The 26756-nt window shown below is 39.1% G+C and overlaps 1 protein-coding gene across 2 annotated transcripts in view; it reads right to left on the bottom strand.

Annotated features, from left to right (window-relative positions):
• Positions 1-309: 309 nt before the first annotated feature.
• SHC4 (SHC adaptor protein 4) overlaps positions 310-26756 on the bottom strand; it is a 129786-nt gene continuing 103339 nt past the window's right edge. The window contains exons 10-12 of one of the 2 annotated variants that reach the window (XM_082617900.1): positions 25256-25435; positions 11791-12044; positions 310-2871 (exon numbers count right to left, since the gene is read on the bottom strand). In XM_082617900.1, coding sequence (XP_082474026.1) covers positions 2716-2871; positions 11791-12044; positions 25256-25435 — 590 coding nt within the window. In that variant the 3' untranslated portion in view covers positions 310-2715. The remainder of the gene's footprint in view (positions 2872-11790; positions 12045-25255; positions 25436-26756) is intronic. The other variant, XM_082617899.1, reaches the window with a different exon arrangement.

The following is a 26756-nucleotide window of genomic DNA, read 5'->3' as shown; positions in this document are numbered from 1 at the left end:
TACATTTCACATTTAAGTCCATAATCCATTTGAGCTAATGTTTACATAAAGCGTGAGGTTCATTCTTTTGCCTACAGATGTACCGTTGCTCCAGCATCATTTGCTGAAAGGCTATCCTTCGTCCACTGAGTATAATGCCCCTCAGCCTCCTCCCAGTGGAGTCCCCAGGGCTGGTTAAGTGCCTCCTCTGTAGGCCACAGCTCCTAAAAGGCAGCCCTTTCACACAGCTCTCCCTCCAGATTCTGTTACTGCTCCCTTCCCTACTCCTTCACTGGCTGAAGAGCACTGCATCCTCCCTTGTGGCTTCCCCATACTTCACCCACACCTTTGTCAATAGTCCCTTTATCAAACTCTCCTCTAGTCACCCAATTTAAGTGAGCCATCTGTTTCCTGTCAGGACCCTGATGCATCCTACAAACGATAAATTTTCCAAATCCCAAACATCAGACATATACTGTCAGTCATCACAAAGCAATAATCATTTATTTTTTTTAAGTTGTTTACAGGTATTTATACGCAAATGGATTTCCACCTTAAGACAGATGAAGATAAGGATGCGACATTAAAAGAGCATGCAGGCAAACACTTCTTTTGTTGTTTCCCTTTAACTGTGCCCGTTGTTGCAAGTGTGGTGTTTGCTCATCCAACTACCACACCGTTACAGTCAAACACTGACCATCTATATGTCCTGCTCACGCCAGCTATACTCTTTGCATCATCTTCTATCAAGAACTTCTTCTGGCCACCCAGTTATCACTCTGCTCAACCAGAATGAGACCACAGCCCTGCTCTGTCTCTGTTAAGATAATTAGATCACCCATAAACTTCGCTGATTTACACCCATGCTCATCCCCTTTATGAGGACAAATAATCAAGAACTACAGTGTATGCAAAATTGAGGAAAAATACATTATTTCCTAGTTGTATAAAAGGAAACAAACCTATCTAAGAAGCCAATGGCAGTAAAAGTAAAATAAAAGCATAAACCTTCACATAAAAATATTAGAGTTCAGTGTGCTTGGTTTCTGATGATTTCTATGTGAAAGAAATTTCTCATATTTTACTTAAAACTTAGCAAACATTTCACAATTACAAAGATTAAGTTGTATCTACACATCCAAAGTGAAGTGGAATTAAGGCAATTGTCCAGATAACTCAAGATAAAAAAAAACCACAAAAAACTCTAAAATAATGGCCATATCTCTATATGCAAAGGCAGGTAGAGGGCTGAGACTGAAGCCGTTTTCTGCCACTCAAAATAACCAAATCTACTTCTACTACCATCACTTATATTTTTCCAAAGTTTCAATGTTTTTGACTGAAAGGCTCCAGATCTCTGCTATCTGAATGATGATCTCAATGAGTACAGACACAGACTAAAGGAAAAAGCTGCAGTTTCAAGCTTAATTATACAGACTGGTTATCAACACTGACCCCTAATAAATGAAAAATTTGCCTTTTATAAATTCATATTATGTTAGGGCTGAAATGGACCTATGAATTCACCTAGCCCAGCTCCCTCATTTTATAGATAAGGAAACTGGAGTACAGACAGGTTCACCAAGTTGCTCAAGGTCACAATGAGGCCCAGTCCAGTGCTTTTGCTTACACAACGCTTCACTACATCATCGGTTTACCAAGTGTGCCTGCATGTGTCAAACCTTTCCAATTGTTTCATTCAGTGTTTTCTCTCTGGTACATTTTGTCTGGTCATATCTAGAAAAGGTGCTAAGGATACATGTAGATGAGGGCCTATGATTCAGTCACCACCAGTCAAGGGGATATTTCTCCATACTTTAAAATAAATTTGGTGCTTTAAATAAGAATGGAACCAATTTGGAGATTGAATATGAAGAACACTGGTTTGTCTGCCATCTTTTAAATCCATGCACTCATTTGCTCTTTTTTGGGGGGAAGGGTGAGGGGGAGAGGGAAGGAGGGAGAAATACGATGAAATCAGAGATGACATAGATTTGGCTTCTTTAGTTTGTCATATGTTGCATACAAACAGTCCAAATAGCAAAGATTGAGAAATACTAGGCCAAAAAATTTGGGCTCCAACCCTTTAAACAGCAAATGGGACAGGCCGATGAAACTGACCAATGCTTTCAGTGGCCCTTGATTTGATTCCACTGGTATAGACACAGTCCAAATTCAATGTCAAATTTATTTTAACACTGAGGTGAAAGTGTTACCAAACGGAAAATGTAATAGTCAATAACTATTAAGCAAATGGCTTCTTATTTTTATAACAAGGAAAAACTTTTTTGGCAAATGGTTCTATAGTTATAGAATATGAAGACATTTAGAACTAATCTCCCCAATATGAAAATTATCAAATTATCAAGTTATCAAGTTGAAAGGCACATACCACTGCCCCAGCAGTTCATTCAAGTTGTCTTCAGCACATGAAATTTTAATTGTGCTTTTTTTAGCTTGTTATCAATGCAATATGGCCTTAAAAAGTGACATCCGTGCATATGTATACTATCTTTTCAAAGGGACCCATCCTCTTCCCCTTTTCTGATTTTCACTTTCTGAAGATCAATTTTTGTTAGTTCTTTGTTTTATAAAGGACCTAGTCCATGATGGTCTCAGAAAGATACACTTCGCAGTTTGTGCTCCAATTTATCTAGAAACCAAGTGTGAATTATCTTTGTGTCCTAATACAAAATGGACTTTCCTGAAGTATCAGTGTGATGTACTTCCATACTGTCATTTGTTGGAATGCAAAAGTACTGGATTATTATCTTTTCTCACTGGTTGTTTAAGGCTTACTTCGCTTCCAGAAGAGATGATTGGCAAACTATTATCCATGTGGTATCTGATAAGGTGGCCAACATTATCAAATACATGATCCTTGGTCCTCACCTTGAAAAGGAAATACAAATGTATTTAGGGTAAATGATAATGGTTCTCCTGAAAGGCATAAACAATCATAGGGTTAAAAACAGACATATCCTTGGAATGAGGTAACTGCTGAATAAAGAAAAGTAAAGGTACTTTTCAATTCTGCATCCCTTAGTAAACAATTTTCTCATTCCCAATTACCTTTTTTTTAATTTACTTTTTTAAAGATTTTTTTTGTTTGATGTGGACCATTTTTAAAGTCTTTATTGAATTTGTTATAATATTGCTTCTGTTTTATATTTCCTTTTTTTTTTTTTTTTTTTTGGCCCCGAGGCATGTGGAATCTTAGCTCTCTGACCAGGGATCGAACCCACACCCGCCTGCATTGGAAGGCAAAGTCTTAACCACTGGACCACCAGGAAAGTACCCTCAATTACCTTTTATTGGAGTATAATTGCTTTACAATGGTATGTTAGTTTATGCTGTATAACAAAGTGAATCAGTTATACATATACATATATCCCCATATCTCCTCCCTCTTGTGTCTCCCTCTCACCCTCCCTATCCCACCCCTCTAGGTGGTCACAGAGCACCGAGCTGATCTCCCTGTGCTATGTGGCTACTTTCCACTAGCTATCTATTTTACATTTGGTAGTGTATATATATCCATGCCACTCTCTCACTTCGTCCCAGCTTACCCTTCCCCCCGCCATGTCCTCAAGTCCATTCTCTACGTCTGCATCTTTATTCCTGTCCAAGGTTCTTCAGAACCATTTTTTTTTTAGATTCCATATATATGTGCTATCCTATGGTATTTGTTTTTCTCTTTCTGACTTACTTCACTCTGTATGACAGTCTCTAGGTCCATCTACCTCACTACGAATAACTCAATTTCGTTTCTTTTTATGGCTCAGTAATACTCCATTTTATATAGGGCTTCCCTGGTGGCGCAGTGGTTGAGAGTCCACCTGCTGATGCTGGGGACACGGGTGTGTGTCCCGGTCCAGGAGGATCCCGCATGCTGCGGAGTGGCTGGGCCCGTGAGCCATGGCTGCTGAGCCTGTGTGTCCAGAGCCTGTGCTCCGCAACGGGAGAGGCCACAACAGTGAGAGGCCCGCATACCGCAAAAAAAAAAAAAAGAATATTCCATTGTATATATCTGCCACATCTTCTTTATCTTATCCATTCATCTGTCGATGGACACTTAGATTGCTTCCATGTCCTGGCTATTATAAATAGAGCTCCAACGAACATTGTGGTACATGACTCTTTTTAAATTATGGTTTTCTCAGGGTATATGCCCAGTAGTGGAATTGCTGGGTCATATGGTAGTTCTATTTTTAGTTTTTTAAGGCCTCCATACTGTTCTGCATAGTGGCTATATCAATTTACATTCCCACCAATACGGCAACAGGATTCCCTTTTCTCCACACCCTCTCCAGCATTTATTGTTTGTAGATTTTTTGATGATGGCCATTCTGACCAGTGTGAGGTGATACCTCATTGTAGTTTTGATTTGCATTTCTCTAATGATTAGTGATGTTGAACATCCTTACATGTGTTTGTTGGCAATCTGTATATCTTCTTTGGAGAAATGTCTATTTAGGTCTTCTGCCCATTTTGGGATTGGTTTTTTTTTTTTTTTTTTTGATATTGAGCTGCATGAGCTGCTTGTATATTTTGGAGACTATCCTTTGTCAATTGCTTCATTTGCAAATATTTTCTCCCATTCTGAGGGTTGTCTTTTCGTCTTGTTTATGGTTTCCTTTGCTGTGCAAAAGCTTTTAACTTTCATTAGGTCCCATTTATTTTTGTTTTTATTTCCATTTATCTAGGATGTGGGTCAGAAACAATCTTGCTGTGTTTTATATCACAGAGTGTTCTGCCTATGTGTTCCTCTAAGAGTTTTATAGTGTATGGCCTTACATTTAGGTCTTTAATCCATTTTGAGTTTATTTTTGTGTATGCTGTTAGGGAGTGTTGTAATTTCATTATTTTACATGTAGCGGTCCAGTTTTCCCAGCACCACTTATTGAAGAGGTTGTCTTTTCTCTTTTGTATATTCTTACCTCCTTTATCAAAGATAAGGTGACCATATGTGCATGGTTTTATCTCTGGGCTTTCTATCCTCTTCCATTGATCTATATTTCTGGTTTTGTGCCAGTACCATACTGTCTTGATTACTGTAACTTTGTAGTATAGTCTGAAGTCAGGGAGCCTGATTCATCCAGCTCCATTTTTCTTTCTCAAGATTGCTTTGGCTATGTGGGGTCTTTTGTGTTTCCATACAAATTGTGAAATTTTTTGTTCTAGTTCTGTGAAAAATGCCATTGGTAGTTTGAGAGAGATTGATGTGAATCCGTAGATTGCTTTCAGTAGTATACTCATTTTCACAATGTTGATTCTTCCAATCCAAGAACATGGTATACCTCTCCATCTGTTTGTATCATCTTTAATTTCTTTCATCAGTGTCTTATAGTTTTCTGCACACAGGTCTTTTGTCTCCTTTGGTAGGTTTATTCCTAGGTATTTTACTCGTTTTGCTGCAATGGTAAATGAAAGTGTTTCCTTAATTTCTCTTCCTGATTTTTCATCATTAGTGTATAGGGATGCAAGAGATGTCTGTGCATTAATTTTGTATCCTGCTACTCTACTGAATTCATTGATTAGGTCTAGTGGTTTTCTGGTAGCATCTTTAGGATTCTCTATGGATAGTGTCATGTCATCCGCAAACAGTGACAGTTTTACTTCTTTTCGGATTTGGATTCATTTCTTTTTCTTTGATTGTTGTGGCTAAAACTTCCAAAACTATGTTGAATAATAGTGGTGAGAGTGGACAACCTTGTCTTGTTCCTGATCTTAGAGGAAATGGTTTCAGTTTTTCACCATTGAGAATGATGTTGGCTGTGGGTTTGTCATATATGGCCTTTATTATGTTGAGGTAAGTTCCCCCTATGCCTACTCTCTGGAAGGTTTTTATCATAAATGGGTGTTGAATTTTGTTCAAAATCTTTTTCTGCATCTATTGAGATGATCATATGGTTTTTCTCCTTCAATTTGTTAATATGGTTTATAACATTGATTGATTTGTGTATATTGAAGAATCCTTGCATCTCTGGGATAAATCCCACTTGATCATGGTGTATGATCCTTTTAATGTGCTGTTGGATTCTGTGTGCTAGTATTTTGTTGAGGATTTTTGCATCTATGTTCATCAGTGATATTGGTCTGTAGTTTTTTCTGTGACATCTTTGTCTGGTTTTGGTATCAGGGTGATGGTGGCCTCGTAGAATGAGTTTGGGAGTGTTCCTCCCTCTGCAATTTTTTGGAAGAGTTTGAGAAGGATAGGTGTTAGCTCTTCTCTAAATGTTTGATAGAATTCACCTGTGAAGCCAACTGGTCCTGGGCTTTTGTTTGTTGGAAGATTTTTAATCACAGTCTCAATTTCAGTGCTTGTGATTGGTCTGTTTATATTTTCTATGTCTTCCTGGTTCAGTCTCAGAAGGCTGTGCTTTTCTAAGAATTTGTGCATTACTTCCAGGTTGTCCATTTTATTGGCATAGAGTTGCTTGTAGTAATCTCTCGCGATCCTTTGTATTTCTCCAGTGTCAGCTGTTACTTCTCCTTTTTCATTTCTACTTCTATTGATTTGAGTGTTCTTCCTTTTTTTCTTGACGAGTCTGGCTAATGGTTTATCAATTATGTTTATCTTCTCAAAGAACCACCTTTTAGTGTTATTGATCTTTGCTATCGTTTCCTTCATTTCTTTTTCATTTATTTCTGATCTGATCTTTATGATTTCTTTCCTTCTGCTAACTTTGGGGTTTTTTTGTTCTTTTTTCTCTAATTACTTTAGGTGTAAGATTAGGTTGTTTATTTGAGACGTTTCATTTTCCTTGAGGTAGGTTGTATTGCTATAAAATTCCCTCTTAGAACTGCTTTTGCTGCATCCCATAGGTTTTGGGTCATTGCGTTTTCACTGTCATTTGTTTCTAGGTATTTTTTGATTTCCTCTTTGACTTCTTCAGTGTTCTCTTGGTTATTTAGTAGTGTATTGTTTAGCCTCCATGTGTTTGCATTCTTTACAGATTTTTTTCCTGTAATTGATATCTAGTCTCATAGCGTTGTGGTCGCAGAAGATACCTAATACGGTTTCAATTTTCTTAAATTTACTGTGGCTTGATTTGTGACCCACGATATGATCTATCCTGGAAAATGTTCCATGAGTACTTGAGAAGAAAGTGTATTCTGTTGTTTTTGGATGGAATGACCTATAAATATCAATTAGGTCCATCTTGTTTAATATATCATTTAAAACTTGTGTTTCCTTATTTATTTTCATTTTGGATGAACTGCCCATTGGTGAAAGTGGGGTGTTAAAGTCCCCTACTATGACTGTGTTGCTGTCAATTTCCCATTTTATGGCTGTTAGCATTTGCCTTATGTATTGAGGTGCTCCTATGTTGGGTGCATAAGTATTTATAATTGTTATATCTTCATCTTGGATTGATCCCTTGATCATTATGTAGTGTCCTTCTTTGTCTCTTGTAATAGTCTTTATTTTAAAGTCTATTTTGTTTGACAGGAAAAATGCTACTCCAGCTTTCTTATGATTTACAATTTGCATGGAATATCTTTTTCCTTCCCCTCACTTTCAATCTGTATGTGTCCCTAGGTCTGAAGTGGGTCTCGTGTAGACAGCAAATATAGAGGTGTTGTTTTTGTATCCATTCAGCCAGTCTACGTCTTTTGGTTGAAGCATTTAATCCATTTACATTTAAGGTAATTATCAATATGTATGTTCCTATTACCATTTTCTTAATTGTTTTGGGTTTGTTATTGTAGGTCTTTTCCTTCTCTTGTGTCTCCTGCCTAGAGAAATTCCTTTAGCATCTGTAGTAAAGCTGGTTTGGTGGTGCTGAACTCTCCTAGCTTTTGCTTGTCCGTAAAAGTTTTAATTTCTCTGTTGAATCTGAATGAGATCCTTGCTGGGTAGAGTAATCTTGGTTGTAGGTTTTTCCCTTTCATCACTTTAAACATGTCCTGCCACTCCCTTCTGGCTTGCAGAGTTTCTGCTGAAAGATCAGCTGTTAACCTTATGGGGATTCCCTTGTATGTTATTTGTTGCTTTTCCCTTTCTTTCAATATTTTTTCTTTGTATTTAATTTTTGATAGTTGATTAATATGTGTCTTGGCATGCTAGTCCTTGGATTTTTCCTGTATTGGACTCTCTGTGCTTCCTGGACTTGATTGACTATTTCCTTTCCCATATTAGGGAAGTTTTCAACTATAATCTCTTCAAATATTTTCTTAGTCCCTTTCTTTTTCTCTTCTTCTCGGACCCCTATAGTTCGAATGTTGGTGCATTTAATGTTGTCCCAGAGGTCTCTGAGACTGTCCTCAATTCGTTTCATTCTTTTTTCTTTATGCTGCTCTGTGGTAGTTATTTGCATTATTGTATCTTCCAGGTCATTTATCCATTCATCTGCCTCAGTTATTCTGCTATTGATTCCTTCTAGAGAATCGTTAATTTCATTTATTGTGTTGTTCATCATTGTTTGTTTGCTCTTTAGTTCTTCTAAGTCCTTGTTTAACCATTCTTATAGTTTCTCCATTCTGTTTCCAAGATTTTGGATCTTTACTTTCACTATCATTACTCTGATTTCTTTTTCAGGTAGACTGCTTATTTCCTCTTCATTTGTTAGGTCTGGTGGGTTTTTACCTTGCTCCTTCATCTGTTGTGTGTTTCCCTGTCTTCTCATTTTGCTTAACTTATTGTGTTCAGGGTCTCCTTTTCACAGGCTGTAGGTTCATAGTTCCCATTTTTGGTATCTGTCCCCAGTGGGTAAGGCTGGTTCAGTGGGTTGTGTAGGCTTCCTGGTGGAGGAGACTGCTGCCTGTGTTCTTGTGGATGAGGCTGGACCTTGTCTTTCTGGTGGGCAGGACCACATCCGGTGGTGTGTTTTGGGGTGTCTGTGAACATATGATTTTAGGCAGTCTCTCTGCTAATGGGTGGAGTTATGTTCCTGTCTTGCTAATTGTTTGGCATGTGGTGTCCAGCACTGGAGCTTGCTGGTCGTTCAGTGGAGGTGGGTCTTAGCTTTGAGACGGAGAGCTCTGGGAGAGCTCTCGCCAGTTGATATTACATGGGACCAGGAGGTCTCTGGTGGACCAATGTCTTGAACTTGGCTCCCCCACCTCAGAGGCTCAGGCCTGATACCTGGCCAGAGCACCAAGACCCTGTCAGCCACAAGGCTCAGAAGAAAAGAGAGAAAAAATAAATAAATAAATAAATAAAATTTTTTTAATAAATATTATTAAAATAAAAACACTAAAAAGTAATTTAAAAAATAAAAATAAATTTTAAAAAAGAAAGAAGAGAGCAACCAAACTAATAAACAAATCCACCAATGATAACAAATGTTAAAAACTATACTAAAAAAAAAAAAAAAAATGGACAGACAGACCCTAGGAGAAGTGGTAAAAGCAAACCTATACGGACAAAATCACACAAAGAAGAATAAACATTCACACTTACAAAAAGAGAATAAGGAAAATATATATATATATTTTTTAAAAAGGAAGAGAGCTACCAAATCAGTAAACAAATCTACCAATGATAATAAGCTCTAAATACTAAACTAAAATAAACATAAAACCAGAAACAAATTCGGTGCAGAAAGCAAACCCCAAGTCTACAGTTGCTCCCAAAGTCCACTGCCTCAATTTTGGGATGGTTCATTGTCTATTCAGGTATTCCACAGATGCAGGGTACATGAAGCTGATTGTGGAGACTTAATCCCCTGCTCCTGAGGCTGCTGGGAGAGATTTTCCTTTCTCTTCTTTGTTTGCACAGCTCCTGGGTTCAGCTGTGGATTTGGCCTCGCATCTTCATGTAGGTCGCCCTCTGGTTTCTGCTCTTCACCCAGACAGGAGGCAGTTAAAGAAGTGGCTAATTAGGGGCCTCTGGCTCACTCAGGCCAGGTGGAGGGAGGGGTATGGAATGTGGGGCGAGCCTGCGGTGGCAGAGGCCAGCATGACGTTGCAACAGCCTGAGGTGCACCATGTGTTCTCCTGGGGAAGTTGTCCGTGGATCATGGGACCCTGGTAGTGGCGGGCTGCAGAGGCTCGCGGGAGGGGAGGTGTGGATAGTAGCCTGTGCTTGCACACAGGCTTCTTGGTGGCTGCAGCAGCAGCCTTAGCATTTCATGGGCATCTCTGTTGTCCATGCTGATAGCCGTGTCTCCTGCCTGTCTCCAGAGCTCATTTAGGTGGTGCTCTGAATCCCCTCTCCTCGTGCACCCCAAAATAATGGTCTCTTGCCTCTTAGGCATTCCAGACTTTTTCCTGGACTCCCTCCTGGCTAGCTGTGGCGCACTAGCCCCCTTCAGGTTGTGTTCACTGAGCCAACCCCAGTCCTCTCCCTGGGATGACCTCCGAAGCCCAAGCCTCAGCTACCAGCCCCCACCCACCCCGGCGGGTGAGCAGACAAGCCTCTCAGGCTGGTGAGTGCTGGTCAGCACGGATCCTCTGTGCAGGAATCTTTCCGCTTTGCCCTCTACACCCCTGTTGGTGCACTCTCCTCCATGGCTCCAAAGCTTCCCCCCAACCCACTCCCCATCTCCTCCAGTGAAGGGGCTTCCTAGTGTGTGGAAACTTCTCCTCCTTCACAGCTCCCTCCCAAGGTGTAGGTCCCATCCCTATTCTTTTGTCTCTGATTTTTCTTTTTTCTTTTGCCCTACCAAGGTACATGGGGAGTTTCTTGTTTTGGGGAAGTCTGAGGTCTTCTGCCAGCATTCAGTAGGTGCTCTGTAGGAGTTGTTCCACATGCAGATGTATTTTTGATGTATTTGTGGGAAGGAAGGTGAGGTCCACGTCTTACTTCTCTGCCATCTTTAAGGTCCCCCCCACCATTATCTTTTTAAAGCAACTGTCATTCCCAGTTAGGAAAATGGTAAACAATGTCACCCAATCCAAATTTGCAAGCAACCTTTTTGCCATGTTACTTTTTGATACATTCTATCATATATATTCCTATAAATATTTTGCCTCATAAAAGTATGACCACCTCTGCTCTCTTTTGGTTATTATTTGCATGTAATATCTTTTTTCATCCTTTAACTTTCAGCCTATGTGTGTCCTTAAATCTAAAGTGAGCATCCTATAAATAGCATACATATAGTTGGATCTTGTCCATTTAGCTCTCCATCCAGTTATTCTGTGTCTTTTGTTTGGGAAGTTTAATCCATTTACATTTAAAGTAATTATTTATAGAGAAGAACTTACTATTACTATTTTGATAATAGTTTTTTGTCCAGGATCATTTTTGTCTACAGGTATCCTCTGCTCTAGCCATACCTCTTTTATTTGATTTAATACCATTCTACTGCTCTGTTTGCTCCTGTGATTCCTTCCCTATGCTCCAAATGTCTCCCTTTAAAACTTTTGCCCTCTTTCAAGGTTCCTCTTACACGTCAGACCCTGCAAGAAGCCTTTTCAGTTTGCCTCATTCGGCGCACCCCCTTCTATCCTGAGAAACACCATAATGCTTTGGTTGAGCCATTCTTATGTTATTCATCCATAATTATTTAAGCATCTGTCTTATGAAATTATAAGCCCCCTGAGAGCAAGGACTCTGTATGTGATACTGATCAACAGTTAACTATGAATCCCTGTACTTCCATGTAGGAGGTATTTATTTAACTCACTGAATTGCTCTGAGAAGGGCAGAAAGAGGCTGTCCTCTAAGTGATCCTCTAGTGTGGCTCCCACTCAAACCCCTCCACTAGCCTCTATTTACCACTTCCTGCTCTAGCTGGAGGGTTCAAGAAAAAGTAAACCCTTAACCTTAAACACTCTGCAGTATCAGGCTTTAGACCTATCATTCAGAGTAACCTGAATCACAAGATCCTGTGAAACTCTAATGGGGGTCAATAATACCTTGCCTTCGGGATCCACCAGGAGAAGATGTTTTGCCTGGCCTCCCTGTAGCCCACTCAGCACATACTGGCCAGGAGATGTTGCACTCTCTCGAACCAAAAAGTCCCCATCCTTTACCAAGAGGCTCTCTGCTGCTTTCCTGCTCAGCTTGCCGTGGTAGCAGTCTTCATTCCGCAGCTGCTGCTTAATGTGTGGCAAAGAATGTGAGCTGGCAGGCTGGGCTGTGGCACCTGGTTGAACTGTTTCTGGTGCCTCTGAAATCAAAATACAAAGAGAGACAACACCAAGTTACCTCCTCATCCATCCTTTCATTCATTCATTCACTCATTTGTTCTTACCTGCCATTGGCAGAACTTACACATGGGGCCATACCTAGCTTCACGTTACTCTAGCTAGGTGGCCATGTGCCCAGCTAAAAATTAAGAATTCCATAATGTAATGAAAGGGAGAATAGATATTGGCACACAATTAACTGTCCCTGCCGCTGCATACCTTTCTGCCACTCAAATATGCATGAGCTCTTCTTTTCACTTAGAACATATTTGCCTTCTCCCAAAGAGAGACCTTGCAAATACCCCAAACAGTTACAGCATCCAGCCTAAAGTCTGTGACATCCGGGTGATATGAAGTCCTCTCAATCAAGATTGGATGGGGATCCTTACTATTTGCCAAGTTTTCTGCCCTCTTCCACACCCAAAATTAGTGGTGGAAGAGGAATAAGATAGCCTCAATAAAAACCCACATTCACAAAAGGGAAGCAGGCAAAACACACAGTGGTTATTGGTCCATAGTGATTACCAAATCCTGCCAGGCAGTAATTGTGAAGACTTCCTGAGCTGGAAGTGGAGAAAGTGATTTGCTTGGCCTCTGGTTCAGTATTATGGGAGGAATCTCCTTGTCCATTGTTATCTGGGTTGTTTCTGCTATTATCCTTCGTGTGTCCATCTAAAGTAGATGTTGGAGAAAGCGCCTTTCTTGGGGCTTCACCACTTGCACAGCTTATTTCCTGTTGATGTGGGTTTGAGAGATTGGAGTTTGCTTTAGAGGCCAAAAAGCCATAGACAAGAAGGGATTGTCATTTCTTTGGCAATGTATCTTCCTTAAAAACTTAGTAGGATTTCACTCTGTCCATTTAGAGTCAGTTCTACATGAAATTTCCCATAATATTCCTTCACTGTCCTTTTATTGCATGAAGGATGCATTCTCTCTTTCCTGTTATTTGTAATTTCTGTTTTTTTTCCTTGATCACTGTTCTTTGAGATTTATTAATTTAATTGTTCTTTCCAAAGGACCCAGGTTTTGTTTTAATTTTCTATTTTTTTTTGTTTTCTGTTTCATTGACTTCCATTTTTTATCTTTATTATGTCTTCCTTCTACTCTCTTTGGATTAAATTTCCTCCTCTTTGCCTAGCTTGTACTACATTTTCTTCTATTGCCTTTATAGTTTTATTTCCAAATAAAATATTTATTTCACTTGAACTTTATATTTTCTCTGAGGTAGGGTGTCTAACTTAATTTTACCTATGAAAGTGATCTAATTTTCCAAACAACATGGGCTAAATAATGTCCTCTTTCTCTAGTGCCACTCTCCATTTTACTAGATTCCTTCTACATGTGTGAATCTGTTTCTGGGCCTTTATTCTGCTTTTTATATTGGCCCACTTGCTTGTTGTATACCAGTATATTAATTACTATATACAAATTACTGTGGCTTTTTAATATATCTTAATAGCCATGTAATTTTTCCTTTGTATTACAGATTAATTTTTTTTCTTAGTACCACCTTGATCTTTCACTTAGGCTTAACATTTTATGTTAACATCTTACTTTACCAACTTTTTAGACACTTTATAGAGGTGAATGTATTTTTCCCCTCAGTAACGCGATAAATTTCTATTTTATAGTTTTCACACACCCAGTAATCCATACTGATGAATAATATACAGTTGATTCTCATAATTTGTGGGTTCCATATCTGAGAATTTGCTTACTTGCTAAGATTTATTTGTAATCCCAGAATCAGTACTCATGGCACGTTTGTGGTCATTTGTGGATATGTGCAAAGCAACAAAAATTTTGTGTCACCCAATGTGCACATTCCCAGCTGAGGTCAAACAAGGCGATACTCTGCTTTCTTGTTTCAGCTCATACTGTAAACAAGTGAACTTTTGTGGTCTACTTAGTGCCACATTTCGCACATTTTTATGCTACCTCTTGATGACCTTGCTGTTTAAAATGACCCCCAAGTGTAGTGCTGAAGTGCTGTCTAGTGTTCCTAAGTGCAAGAAGGCTGTGATGTGCCTTACAGAGAAAATGTGTGTATTAGATAAGCTGAGTTCAGACATGAGTTACAGTGCTGTTGGCCATGAGTTTAGTGTTATTAAATCAACAATATATACTAAATAAGGTGTCTTTAAACCCAAACACACATAAAACAAGTTTATATAATGATTGATTGATTGATGAAAATATTGTGACCTGAAGCTTGGTAGAACCTAACCCTGCATTTGTTCTAGGGGCAGTGGTTCGGTTTTCACTAAATCAGTGTTCTGGCAATTTTATAAAATATAACTACTTGCATAAAGAGACTGCTTATGGTCCTCCAGAATCAGAGATGGAGTCTTATAACACGTGGGGAGAAAAGGGTAGGCTTTTCTTCCCACAACAGAAAACTGAGGATTGTCCCCCTGACACTTTTCTCACAAAAGTATATCCCTCTTCTGATTTTCCCTTTAGTTAGGTGGCTATCTTGACTCTTGTATACACTTTTTATTCTATAAACAGTGTTTTTAATTCAAAAGTAATACAAATACTCATAGAAGAAATCGAAATAATAAATAATGCTATTTTAAAATATGTACCTTCCCAAGGCTTAGCACCATATACAGTTCCCTAAGATATTAAGAGTTCCTCCTGATTACTTCCAAAATGTTAATGCATGGTTAAGTATTTAGCTATCTACTTATGTACCTCTGTCTGTCTACAGATAGATCTAATGATCAATCTATCTATCTAATCATTCTTCTTTAAAAATAAATGGAGTATCCCCTCCGTACTTGTTCTTTTTCACTCTTCTATTTTAGAGATTTGTCCAAAGTAGCACATAATATTTTGTAGTTTTCTTTTTTCCAGTTTTATTGGGATAAAATTTGACATATAACATTGTATTAGTTTAAGGCATGCAACATACTGATTTGATATATATATATATATATTGCAAAACGATTACCACGCTGTTTAGTTAACATCCATCACCTCACATAGTTAGTTTTTTTTCTTTGTGATGAGAACTTTTAAGATCTACTTTCAACAACTTTCAAATATGCAATACAGAATTGTTAACTATAGTTGCCGTGTTGTACATTACATCCCTAGAACTTATTTATCTTATAACTAGAAGATTGCACCTTTTTAGCATTTCCCCCATCCCTCACTCTCTGTCTCTGTCAATCACCCATTTGTTTTCTGTTTCTATGAGTTCTGTTTTTTTGGATTCCACATATAAGTGAGATCACACAGTGTCTATCTTTCTCTGTCTGACTTACTTTATTTAGCATAATGCCTTCAAGGTCTATCCTTGTTGCAGTTGGCAGGACTTCCTTCTTTTTTATGGCTTAATCATATTCCACTGTGTATTTATATCATCTATTTATCTGCCAGTAGGTACTTAGATTGTTTCCATGTCTTGGCTATCAGAAATAATGCTTCAGTGCACATGAGGATGTGGATATCTTTTTGAGATAGTGATTTCATTTCCTTCAGATATATACCCTGAAGTGGAATTGCTGGATCATACGGCAGTTTAAAAAAAAAAATGTTTGAAGAACCTTCATACTGTTTTCCATATGGCTGCACCAATTTACATTCTCACCAATAGTGCACAAGCGTTCTCTTTTCTCACCAACACTTAACCTCTTGTCTTTTTGATGATAGCCATTCTAACAGGTGTGAGGTGGTATTTCATGTGGTTTGATTTGCATTTTCTGGATGATTAGTGATATTGAGCATCTTTTCATATACCTGTTGGCCATTTGTGTGTCTTCTTTGGAAAGATGTCTATTCAGTTCCTCTGCCCATTTTTTAATTGGATTTTTTTTTTGCTATTGAGTTGTATGTGTTCTTTATATATTTTGGATATTAACCCCTTATCAGATAAATGATTTGCAAGTATTTTTTCCCATTCTGTAGGTTGCCTTTTCCTTTTGTTGATGGTTTCCTTTGCTGTGCAAACTTTTGGTTTGATGTAGTCCCAACTTGCTTGTTTTTGCTTTCTTTGCCTTTGCTTTTGGTGTCAAATCCAAAAAACCATTGCCAAGACTGATGTCAAGGAGCTTACCCCTTGTTTTCTTCTAGGAGTTTTATGATTTCAGGTCTTATGTTCAAGTCTTTAGTCCATTTTGAGTTGATTTTTGTGTATGGTGCAAGATAGGCATCCAGTTTCATTCTTTTACATGTGGCTGTCCAGTTTTCCCAGCACCATTTATTGAAGAGACTATCCTGTCCCCATTGTCTGTTCTTGGCTCCTTTGTTGTAAATTAATTGACCCTATATGTATGGATTTATTTCTTGGTTCTCTGTTTTGTTCTGTTGATCTATGTGTCTGTTTTTATGCCAATACCATACTGCTTTGATAACTACAGCTTTGTAATATAGTTTGAAATCAGGACACACCATGCCTTCAGCTTTATTCATCTTTCTCAAGATTGCTTTGGCTAGTTGAGATTTTTTTGTGGTTCCATACAAATTTTAGGATTGTTTGTTCTTTTTCTGCAAAAAATGCCATTGAAATTTTTATAGGGATTGTATTGAATCTATAGATTGCTTTGGGTAGTATGGACATTTAAAAAATGTTAATTATTCTAATCCATGAACACAAAATTTCTTTCCATTTGTTTATGTCTTCTTCAGTTTCTTTCATCAATGTCTTATAGTTTTCAGTGTATAGATCTTTCACTTCCTTGGTTAAGTTTATTCTTAAGTATCTTTTTCTTTTTGAAGTTATCATAAATGGGATTGTTTTCCTAATTTCTCTGATAGTTTATTAGTGTATAGAAATGCAAGTAATTTTTGTGTATTAATTTTGTATCCTGCAACTTTACTGACTTTATTTGTTCTAACAGTTTCTTTTTTTCTGGTGGAGTTTTAAGGTTTTCTATATATAATGTCACCTGCAAATAGAACAGTTTTACTTCTTCCTTTCTGATTTGGATGTCTTTTATTTATTTTTCTTGCCTAATTACTCTGGCTAGGACTTCCAATACTATGTTGAATAAAAGTGGTGAGAATGGGCATCCTTGTCTTGTTCCTGATCTTTTATACCTGGAATAAATCCCACTTGATGCTTTTAATGTATTGTTGAATTTGGTTTGTTAATATTTTGTTGAGGATTCTTGCATCTATGTTCACATGTGATACTGGCCTGTAATTTTCTGTTCTTGTGGTATCCTTGTTTGGTTTTGGTAGTAGTGTAACACTGGGCTTGTAAACTGTGTTTGGAAATGTTCCCTCCTATTTTTTGGATGGAATTGAGAAGAATTGATATTAATTACTCTTTAAATGTTTGGTAGAATTCCCTAATGAAGACATCTGGTTGTGGATCTTTATTTTTTTGTTGGAAGGTTTTTGATTAGTTGTTCAATCTTCTTTTTTTTTTTTTTTTTTTTTTTTCTTTTTTTTTTGCGGTATGCGGGCCTCTCACTGTTGTGGCCTCTCCCGTTGCGGAGCACAGGCTCCGGATGCGCAGGCCCAGCGGCCATGGCTCACGGGCCCAGCCGCTCCGCGGCATATGGGATCCTCCCAGACCGGGGCACGAACCCGTATCCCCTGCATCGGCAGGCGGACTCTCAACCACTGCGCCACCAGGGAGGCCCAATCTTCTTACTAGTAATTCTTCTGTTCAGATTTTCTATTTCTTCATGATTCAGTCTTAGTAGGTTGTATGTTTTTAGGGATCTAAATCTATCCATTTTTTCTAAGTTATCCAATTTGTTGGCATAAAATTGTTCAGAGTAGTCTCTTATGATACTTTGTATTTGTGTGGTATCATTTGTAATGTCTCTTTTTCTTTTCTGATTTTATTTATTTGAGTCCTCTCTCTTTGTTCTTGGTCAGTCTAGCTAAAGGTTTGCTTATTTTGTTTATCTTTTAAAAAACCAGCTTAGTTTATTTTCTATTGTATTTTTACTCTCTATTTCATTTATTCCTGTTCTGATCTTTGTTTTTTTATTTCCTTCTATTAAATTTAGGCTCAGTTTGTTTTTCATTTTATAGTTCCTTGAGGTGTAAATTTAGGTTTTTTATTTGCAATCTTTCATTTTTCTTATGGAGGTGTTAATTGCTAAAAACTTGACTCTTAGAACTGTCTTCGCTGCATCCCATAAGTTTTGGTGCATCGTTTTCATTTGTCTCAAAATATTTTAATTTTCAATTAAATTACTTGCCTCAAGTTATATTCTGACTTCTATTTTGATTTCTTCTTTGACCCATTGGTTGTTCAGTGGCATGTTTTTTAATCTCCATGTATTTGTGAATTTTCCAATTTTCTTCTTGTAATTGATTTCCAGTTTCATACCACTTTGGTTGGAAAAGATGCTTGATATGATTTCCATATCCTTAAATTTATTAAGACTTGTTTTGTGGCTTAACATATGATCTATCCTGGGGAGTGTCCCATGTGTGCTTGAGAAGAATGTGTATTCTTTTGCTTTTGTATGGAATGTTCTGTAAATGTCTGTTAAGTCAATCTGATCTAATGTGTAATTTAAGTCCAGTGTTTCTTATGATTTTCTGTGTGAATGATCTATTTTTGAAAGTGGGGTATTAAAGTCCCATACTCTAATTGTATTGCTGTTGATTTCTCCCTTCAGGTCTGTTAATATTTGCTTTATATATTTAGGTGCTCCTATGTTGGATGCATAAACCTTTGTTACTTTCAATTGTTTTATAGTATTCTATTGTATGAGTGAATCATAATTTGTATAACCAATCCCTTATTGATGGACATCTAATTTTCCCTGTCCTTTGCTAGTATAATGATCATTCACTCACTCACCAAATATAATTTGAGGACCTACTGTGTGCCAGGCACTCTTTAAATAGTGCTACACACATTTTCTCTGTAAGGCACATCACAGCCTTCTTGCACTTAGGAACACTAGACAGCACTTCAGCACTACACTTGGGGGTCATTTTAAACAGCAAGGTCATCAAGAGGTAGCATAAAAATGTGCGAAATGTGGCACTAAGTAGACCACAAAAGTTCACTTGTTTACAGTATGAGCTGAAACAAGAAAGCAGAGTATCGCCTTGTTTGACCTCAGCTGGGAATGTGCACATTGGGTGACACAAAATTTTTGTTGCTTTGCACATATCCACAAATGACCACAAACGTGCCATGAGTACTGATTCTGGGATTACAAATAAATCTTAGCAAGTAAGCAAATTCTCAGATATGGAACCCACAAATTATGAGAATCAACTGTATATTATTCATCAGTATGGATTACTGGGTGTGTGAAAACTATAAAATAGAAATTTATCGCGTTACTGAGGGGAAAAATACATTCACCTCTATAAAGTGTCTAAAAAGTTGGTAAAGTAAGATGTTAACATAAAATGTTAAGCCTAAGTGAAAGATCAAGGTGGTACTAAGAAAAAAAATTAATCTGTAATACAAAGGAAAAATTACATGGCTATTAAGATATATTAAAAAGCCACAGTAATTTGTATATAGTAATTAATATACTGGTATACAACAAGCAAGTGGGCCAATATAAAAAGCAGAATAAAGGCCCAGAAACAGATTCACACATGTAGAAGGAATCTAGTAAAATGGAGAGTGGCACTAGAGAAAGAGGACATTATTTAGCCCATGTTGTTTGGAAAATTAGATCACTTTCATAGGTAAAATTAAGTTAGACACCCTACCTCAGAGAAAATATAAAGTTCAAGTGAAATAAATATTTTATTTGGAAATAAAACTATAAAGGCAATAGAAGAAAATGTAGTACAAGCTAGGCAAAGAGGAGGAAATTTAATCCAAAGAGAGTAGAAGGAAGACATAATAAAGATAAAAAATGGAAGTCAATGAAACAGAAAACAAAAAAAAATAGAAAATTAAAACAAAACCTGGGTCCTTTGGAAAGAACAATTAAATTAATAAATCTCAAAGAACAGTGATCAAGGAAAAAAAACAGAAATTACAAATAACAGGAAAGAGAGAATGCATCCTTCATGCAATAAAAGGACAGTGAAGGAATATTATGGGAAATTTCATGTAGAACTGACTCTAAATGGACAGAGTGAAATCCTACTAAGTTTTTAAGGAAGATACATTGCCAAAGAAATGACAATCCCTTCTTGTCTATGGCTTTTTGGCCTCTAAAGCAAACTCCAATCTCTCAAACCCACATCAACAGGAAATAAGCTGTGCAAGTGGTGAAGCCCCAAGAAAGGCGCTTTCTCCAACATCTACTTTAGATGGACACACGAAGGATAATAGCAGAAACAACCCAGATAACAATGGACAAGGAGATTCCTCCCATAATACTGAACCAGAGGCCAAGCAAATCACTTTCTCCACTTCCAGCTCAGGAAGTCTTCACAATTACTGCCTGGCAGGATTTGGTAATCACTATGGACCAATAACCACTGTGTGTTTTGCCTGCTTCCCTTTTGTGAATGTGGGTTTTTATTGAGGCTATCTTATTCCTCTTCCACCACTAATTTTGGGTGTGGAAGAGGGCAGAAAACTTGGCAAATAGTAAGGATCCCCATCCAATCTTGATTGAGAGGACTTCATATCACCCGGATGTCACAGACTTTAGGCTGGATGCTGTAACTGTTTGGGGTATTTGCAAGGTCTCTCTTTGGGAGAAGGCAAATATGTTCTAAGTGAAAAGAAGAGCTCATGCATATTTGAGTGGCAGAAAGGTATGCAGCGGCAGGGACAGTTAATTGTGTGCCAATATCTATTCTCCCTTTCATTACATTATGGAATTCTTAATTTTTAGCTGGGCACATGGCCACCTAGCTAGAGTAACGTGAAGCTAGGTATGGCCCCATGTGTAAGTTCTGCCAATGGCAGGTAAGAACAAATGATGTCTACCACTTCTGGGTCATGTCCTTTAAAGGAATGTGTGTGCACTCCGCGTGCCTTTCTTACTTCCCACTGGCTGAACACAGATGTGATGGTGAGAGCTCAAGCTCTCAGACTAAAGATAGAAGACCTTAGACCAAATTGAAGCTCTTAGACCAGAGATGGAAGCCAAGTGTCACAATGGCAAAGCTGTCCCACCAGTCTTATACCATCCATCTTTGGGCTATTAGGTAAAATAAATAAACTTCAGTCCTTTTTACACTATGGGATTTAGGGAGGTTTCTTTGTTATGGAAGCTAAGACTGAAACTAATAATAATTCAATACAAAAATTAGCTTCAGTACTAATGGTTTCCTTCTGCTATGTTTGATCAGATTAAAGATTGTGTTAGAGCTTTTCCTATGTTGGCAGTGTGACAGGATGAATTGAGGAGCCCTGAAGGCATACTTGAGATATATTAGGTTCATGTCTCTGGATTTGTTTTTGTTTTGTTTTACTGAACTAATTAGTAACTAATCTGGGTAAGGGAGGCTAAATATGCCTAAGGAAGATAAAGAGGAGGGCTTCCCTGGTGGCGCAGTGGTTGAGAGTCTGCCTGCTGATGCAGAGGACACGGGTTCGTGCCCTGGTCTGGGAAGATCCCACATGCCGCAGAGTGGCTGGGCCCATGAGCCATGGCCGCTGAGCCTGCATGTCCGGAGCCTGTGCTCCACAGCAGGAGAGACCACAGCAGTGAGAGGCCCGTGTACCACAAATAAAAAAAAAAAAAGGAGGTAAAGAGGATTTTTGCAGGAGGAAGGAAAGAAACAGGAGGACACATTAGGGGGGAAACGTTAAAAGGTGTATTTAAGACACTGCAGAACGTTATGTATAAAGTTATCCCTACTCCATCTTACTAGATTTTCTTAAATCAACATTATTTATACTTTTGGAGTTGGAGTTAATTTTTTTTAGAGGGAGCAATGATATACTGAAATTAACCTCAAAGGAGTAGCAAGAAGTCCAGGAGGGCTATGGTACATTAAATCTCAAATGGAAATAAAGAGTGAGAGAGAACCAGAGGCCTAAATTATTAAACAAATTGCCACCAAGGCAGGGAGAGGGAAAGAGGATGAAAAAAGAAAGAGGCTAGAATCAATGAAAACACATTTTGACATTACAGTTTTAGACAGAACAAGCCTTATTTACTTTCAACTAATGACAGGAATGTTAATATGGATTAGTTTTGCCTTTCATATTATTGAATTGTCTATGACAAGAGGCAAAGTTTCTTTGCTTGATTATAACGATTTTTTTTAAATTTATTTATTTTATTTATTTATTTTTGGCTGCGTTGGGTCTTCGTTGCTGCACGCGGGTTTTCTCTAGTTGCGGCGACCAGGGGCCACTCTTCGTTGCAGTGCGCAGCCTTCTCATTGCGGTGGCTTCTCTTGCTGCAGAGCATGGGCTCTAGGCGCGCGGGCTTCAGTAGTTGTGGCTCGCAGGCTCAACAGTTGTGGTGCATGGGCTTAGTTGCTCCGCAGCACGTGGGATCTTCCCAGACCAGGGCACAAACCCATGTCCCCTGCATTGGCAGGCAGATTCTCAACCACTGCACCACCAGGGAAGTTCCATAACGATTTTTAACATTGAAGATTTGCTTATAAAGGAACTGGAGTTGTAAATCAAGGAATATCCCAGATTACATAATTTGGGCCACCCACTAAATGTATTTTCTAATAAAATATTGTTGCTTTGGGCTTCCCTGGTGGCGCAGTGGTTAAGAATCCGCCTGCTGATGCAGGGGACATGGGTTCGCACCCTGGTCCGGGAAGATCCCACGTGCCGTGGACCAGCTAGGCCCATGTGCCACAACTGCTGAGCCTGCGAGCCACAACTGCTGAAGCCCGCGTGCCTAGAGCCCGTGCTCCCAACAGGAGAAGCCACCGCAATGAGAGGCCTGCGCACCGCAACAAAGAGTAGCCCCCGCTTGATGCAACTAGAGAAAACCCATGCTCAGCAACAAACACCCAACGTAGCCAAACATAAATAAATAAAATAAATAAGGCAAATTATTAAAAACAAACAAAAACCTGTTGTTGTCCCCATTAAAAAAAAAATATTGTTGCTTTGAAAAGTCCATGAAATGGAAGCTATTGAGTGTATGCTCTTATAAAGTTATTTCCAAAACCTGAGGTCCAAGGCAGGCGGGGTGGGGGGGACTAACTTGGGAGTTTGGGACTGACATATACACACTACTATATATAAAATAGATAACTAATAAGGACCTACTGTATAGCACAGGGAACTCTACTCAATTCTCTGCAATGGCCTATATGGTAAAAGAATCTAAAAAGAGTGGATATATGTATATGTATAACTGATTCACTTTGCTGTACACCTGAAACTAACACAACACTGTAAATCAACTATACCCCAATAAAAATTTAAAAAAAAACTATATTTGAATAAATACAATTATTTATCCTAAAAAATGAAAAACAAACAAACAAAAAAACCCCTGGGGTCCAGAAAATTTTTTTCAAAACACTGTCCCTCTAACATATATTACCCTATTCACACAGGCTACTCTACATTAAATAGTTAAATTCACTGCAGAAATCTGAATCCATTGCATAGCCCATCATCCATGGCACAAGATGCTCTCTGTGGTGGACATGGAGATGCACTACCCAGATCCCACTTCAAGGAAGGACCAAGTACCCCAGGTGCTTTACTGGGGCTGGTCTCCAGCTGACCACCCCTTCAGGGTCTGCCTCAGCTGCAGAGAGCTGCTTGCCCAATGGCTTGCCCTCCTTCATGGCCCACATCCAAAGACTGAGATAAGTGGGGCTAAAAGGCCCTGCCCTTGGGCCCCATGTGGGGCAACTCTGACGGGCCCCCACATGCTCTCTGTAGGGTTGGCTGAGGCTCTGTCAGGCCTGCATGGTTGCTCCACCTCTCCCTCTGCCCAAGCCTGCTTTCTTCCCCTCCCTTCCTGGTACTGATCCCAATAAAGACCCTGCATGCCCAGCTCCAACTCAGAGTCTGCTTCTAGAGAACCCAACTGGGTTGTTTGGTTGCCAAGAGTGATCTTGGAAAGCCTGCAAGAAGATGGCCTACTTGCCACCTGGCTGGTAATGAAAACCTTTGTCTCAGTCTAGAGAGTTAAGGTGGTCAAGTGAAGCTCAGCCCCAGCAAAATCTCCTTCCAAACTTTACTGTCACTGCAGCCACACTAGCTGGAAAGTCAGTCTAGAGTGACCTCCTGGGCTAGTGAAAGGACTTTCTCAGCGACTGATTCTCTATCTTTGGAGTAAGCCAAATTTGACACCAATCTCTGAACCCAACAAGCACCAGTACTTTATGAAAAGCATTTTTTAATTTATTTTTTAGTTGATTGTAGGCTTTTGGCTTGTTTTGCTTTTATTTATTTATGTTCCTGTTTATGGACTTACCCCTGGAAGCAATCTGGCAGGAAAATGATGTTTGTCTTATTGTATTTTACTCATAGTACCTAATTGAAGAAAGAAGTCACCTTATTTTAGTGCTATATAGATGACTTACTAAGGGGTTTTGAAATGAATAAAATTAACATCATCACTAAACAGAGTTGGAACAGTGGCCATTGTTCCCCAAGCAAACAAACAAATTCAAAATTATCTCCTGGCTTTGACAGCCCTTCCTTCAGCAAAAGCACACAGCAGAAAGCAAAAGTTGGGAGTCAATTTAAAGTGTTTGAAAAGATTATTCAAAATCAAAGTTCCAAAACCTTGAAATCCATAACAGTGCCACAAAGTTCTAACCTTTATTAACTGTGGTGAGGGACTGAGGTAAGAAAGAATACTTTTAATTCTCTGAAACATGAGGCCAAGGAAATAGCGTTCTTTAAAATGAGAGACAGTATAGCAAGTTGAACAGTGGCCCCCAAAAGATATGCTCAAGTCCTGATCCCTGGTACCTGCATATGTGACTTAATTTGGAAAAAGGGTCTTTGCAAATGTAATTAAATTAAGGATCACGAGATGAGATCTTCCTGGATTTTGGGCCTACCTATAAGAGAAAGGTGTTGTCCTATAAGAGAAAGAAGAGGGGGACTTGAGACACAGGGGTAAGGCCATGTGAAGACGAGGGCAGAGATTGGAGTGACATGTCTACAAGCTAAGGAACACCAAGAATTACTGGCAGCCACCAGAAGCTAGGAGAGTAACATGAAACCAGTTCTCCTCCAGAGCCTCCAGAAGGAGCCAACCCTGATGCCATCTTGATTTAGGACTTCTGGCCTCCATAACTGTGAGAGAATGCATTTCTCTTGTTTTAAGACACCCAGTCTGTTGTAACTTGTTACAGCAGCACAGGAAGCTAATACAGGCAATGAGAAGCCACTTACTTTCACGGTACCATGGGGTCCCCAGTGGGTGAGCTGGACTTTGATTTCCAGCAGAGCCTAGCGTGCTTTGAAGAGTCTGCGTATTGATGTAGCAGGGGTCGTCGAAGAGATCCACTCGGCACGCGGGCTTCATCAATGACGTGTCTCTTTGGGACTGTACCCCTCTCTCGTGTGCATTACCTGTAGTGAGTAAAGATCAATGTACGGTGTTTTTGCTTTGGAAACAAGAAATAAAATCATGTTTGAGTCCAGAATTGACAGGAAGGGAAAAGCCATGCCCATCCCATGCAAGGATTGAATACTGACTTTGAGATTTGACCTGTAAAAACAAAATAAGCACCAGTCTTTGAGGGAAAGCACCCTCTTTTGGTCTCCCTGCCCCTCCCTGCCCGTCCCTCAGCTGACCCTTTGCTTCAACAGCAGACAGCAGACAAACCAGGAAGATGTGAAAGAGGAACAGCCAGGGGAGGAAGGGCGCTGACCGGCCAGCAAACAGACACTGCTCAGAGCTGCAGCCCAGGAACCAAGAAAACCACACATGCCATGTGGAACTTGAATATCTACTAGTTATTGAAACTGCTTTTCAAAAAACTCGTTACTTAATTTTAAATTATTAAGAGTGGGAAGTCTGTCTTCCCTCTATTGCCAAAGTTTTGTTTCGCCAAGCACAGCCCTGCACCAGCTGCTGATGTTCATTCTGACATCTAATGGAAAGAACTCACCCCTCAGGTTACATCCTCTGTCCCCTTACTCTGCCTTCTCCCCTCCATTCTATTCCATACATGTGGCCAAAATGACCTTTTTACAACTGAAAATCTGATCCTACTTCTCAGAGGTTTAAAAACATTCACTGCTTCCCACTGCTCTTGGGGTACAAGTCAAACTCTTCAACAAGCCCCAGGCCCTGCTCCCGAGCACCCAGCTTCCATTGCAACCCTGTCCTCCCCAGTCTCTGCCCCTGCTCACAACAGCCTTCTTGCACTAGAATCCCCACCGTAAGGCCATCTTCTCTGATTGACATGCCCTTCCCTCCCCTTCTCCATCACCCTCATCCTTAGGTGAGGTCAGTTTAAACATCTCTCTCAAGAGAGGCTTCCCTGACTTTCTCAGACTAGACTATGTCTCTCTGCTTCCCTCTGAAGCCCATATCACAAGAGTACTTAATTCTATTATGTTATTATGTTTCTTAATATCTGTACTACATCTAGACTGCATGTTCTACAAAGACACAGATCCTGTCTTGCTGAGAGCTGCAGCCCCTGCCTCTAGCACATGCCTGGCACACATTATCACATCAACAAATAGTTACTGCCTGAATGAATAATAGCACTATATTTCACTACCTGATGGCATGAAGTACTTTGTACCATTCAACTGGTCCTGTCCTGAGAATGCCAGGACAGAATGTTTTTGTCTTTCTGTTTACACAAGTACCTTTATAGTTTTGGCCATACATATACAAGATCCCCGTGAGGCTGCACCTAAAGCAGTGACATTGTTA

This window comes from Mesoplodon mirus (assembly GCF_964341445.2).
Source record: "Mesoplodon mirus genome assembly, chromosome: 4".
Classification (NCBI taxonomy): Eukaryota; Metazoa; Chordata; class Mammalia; order Artiodactyla; family Ziphiidae; genus Mesoplodon; species Mesoplodon mirus.
This window is presented reverse-complemented; position numbering and strand designations above follow the sequence as displayed.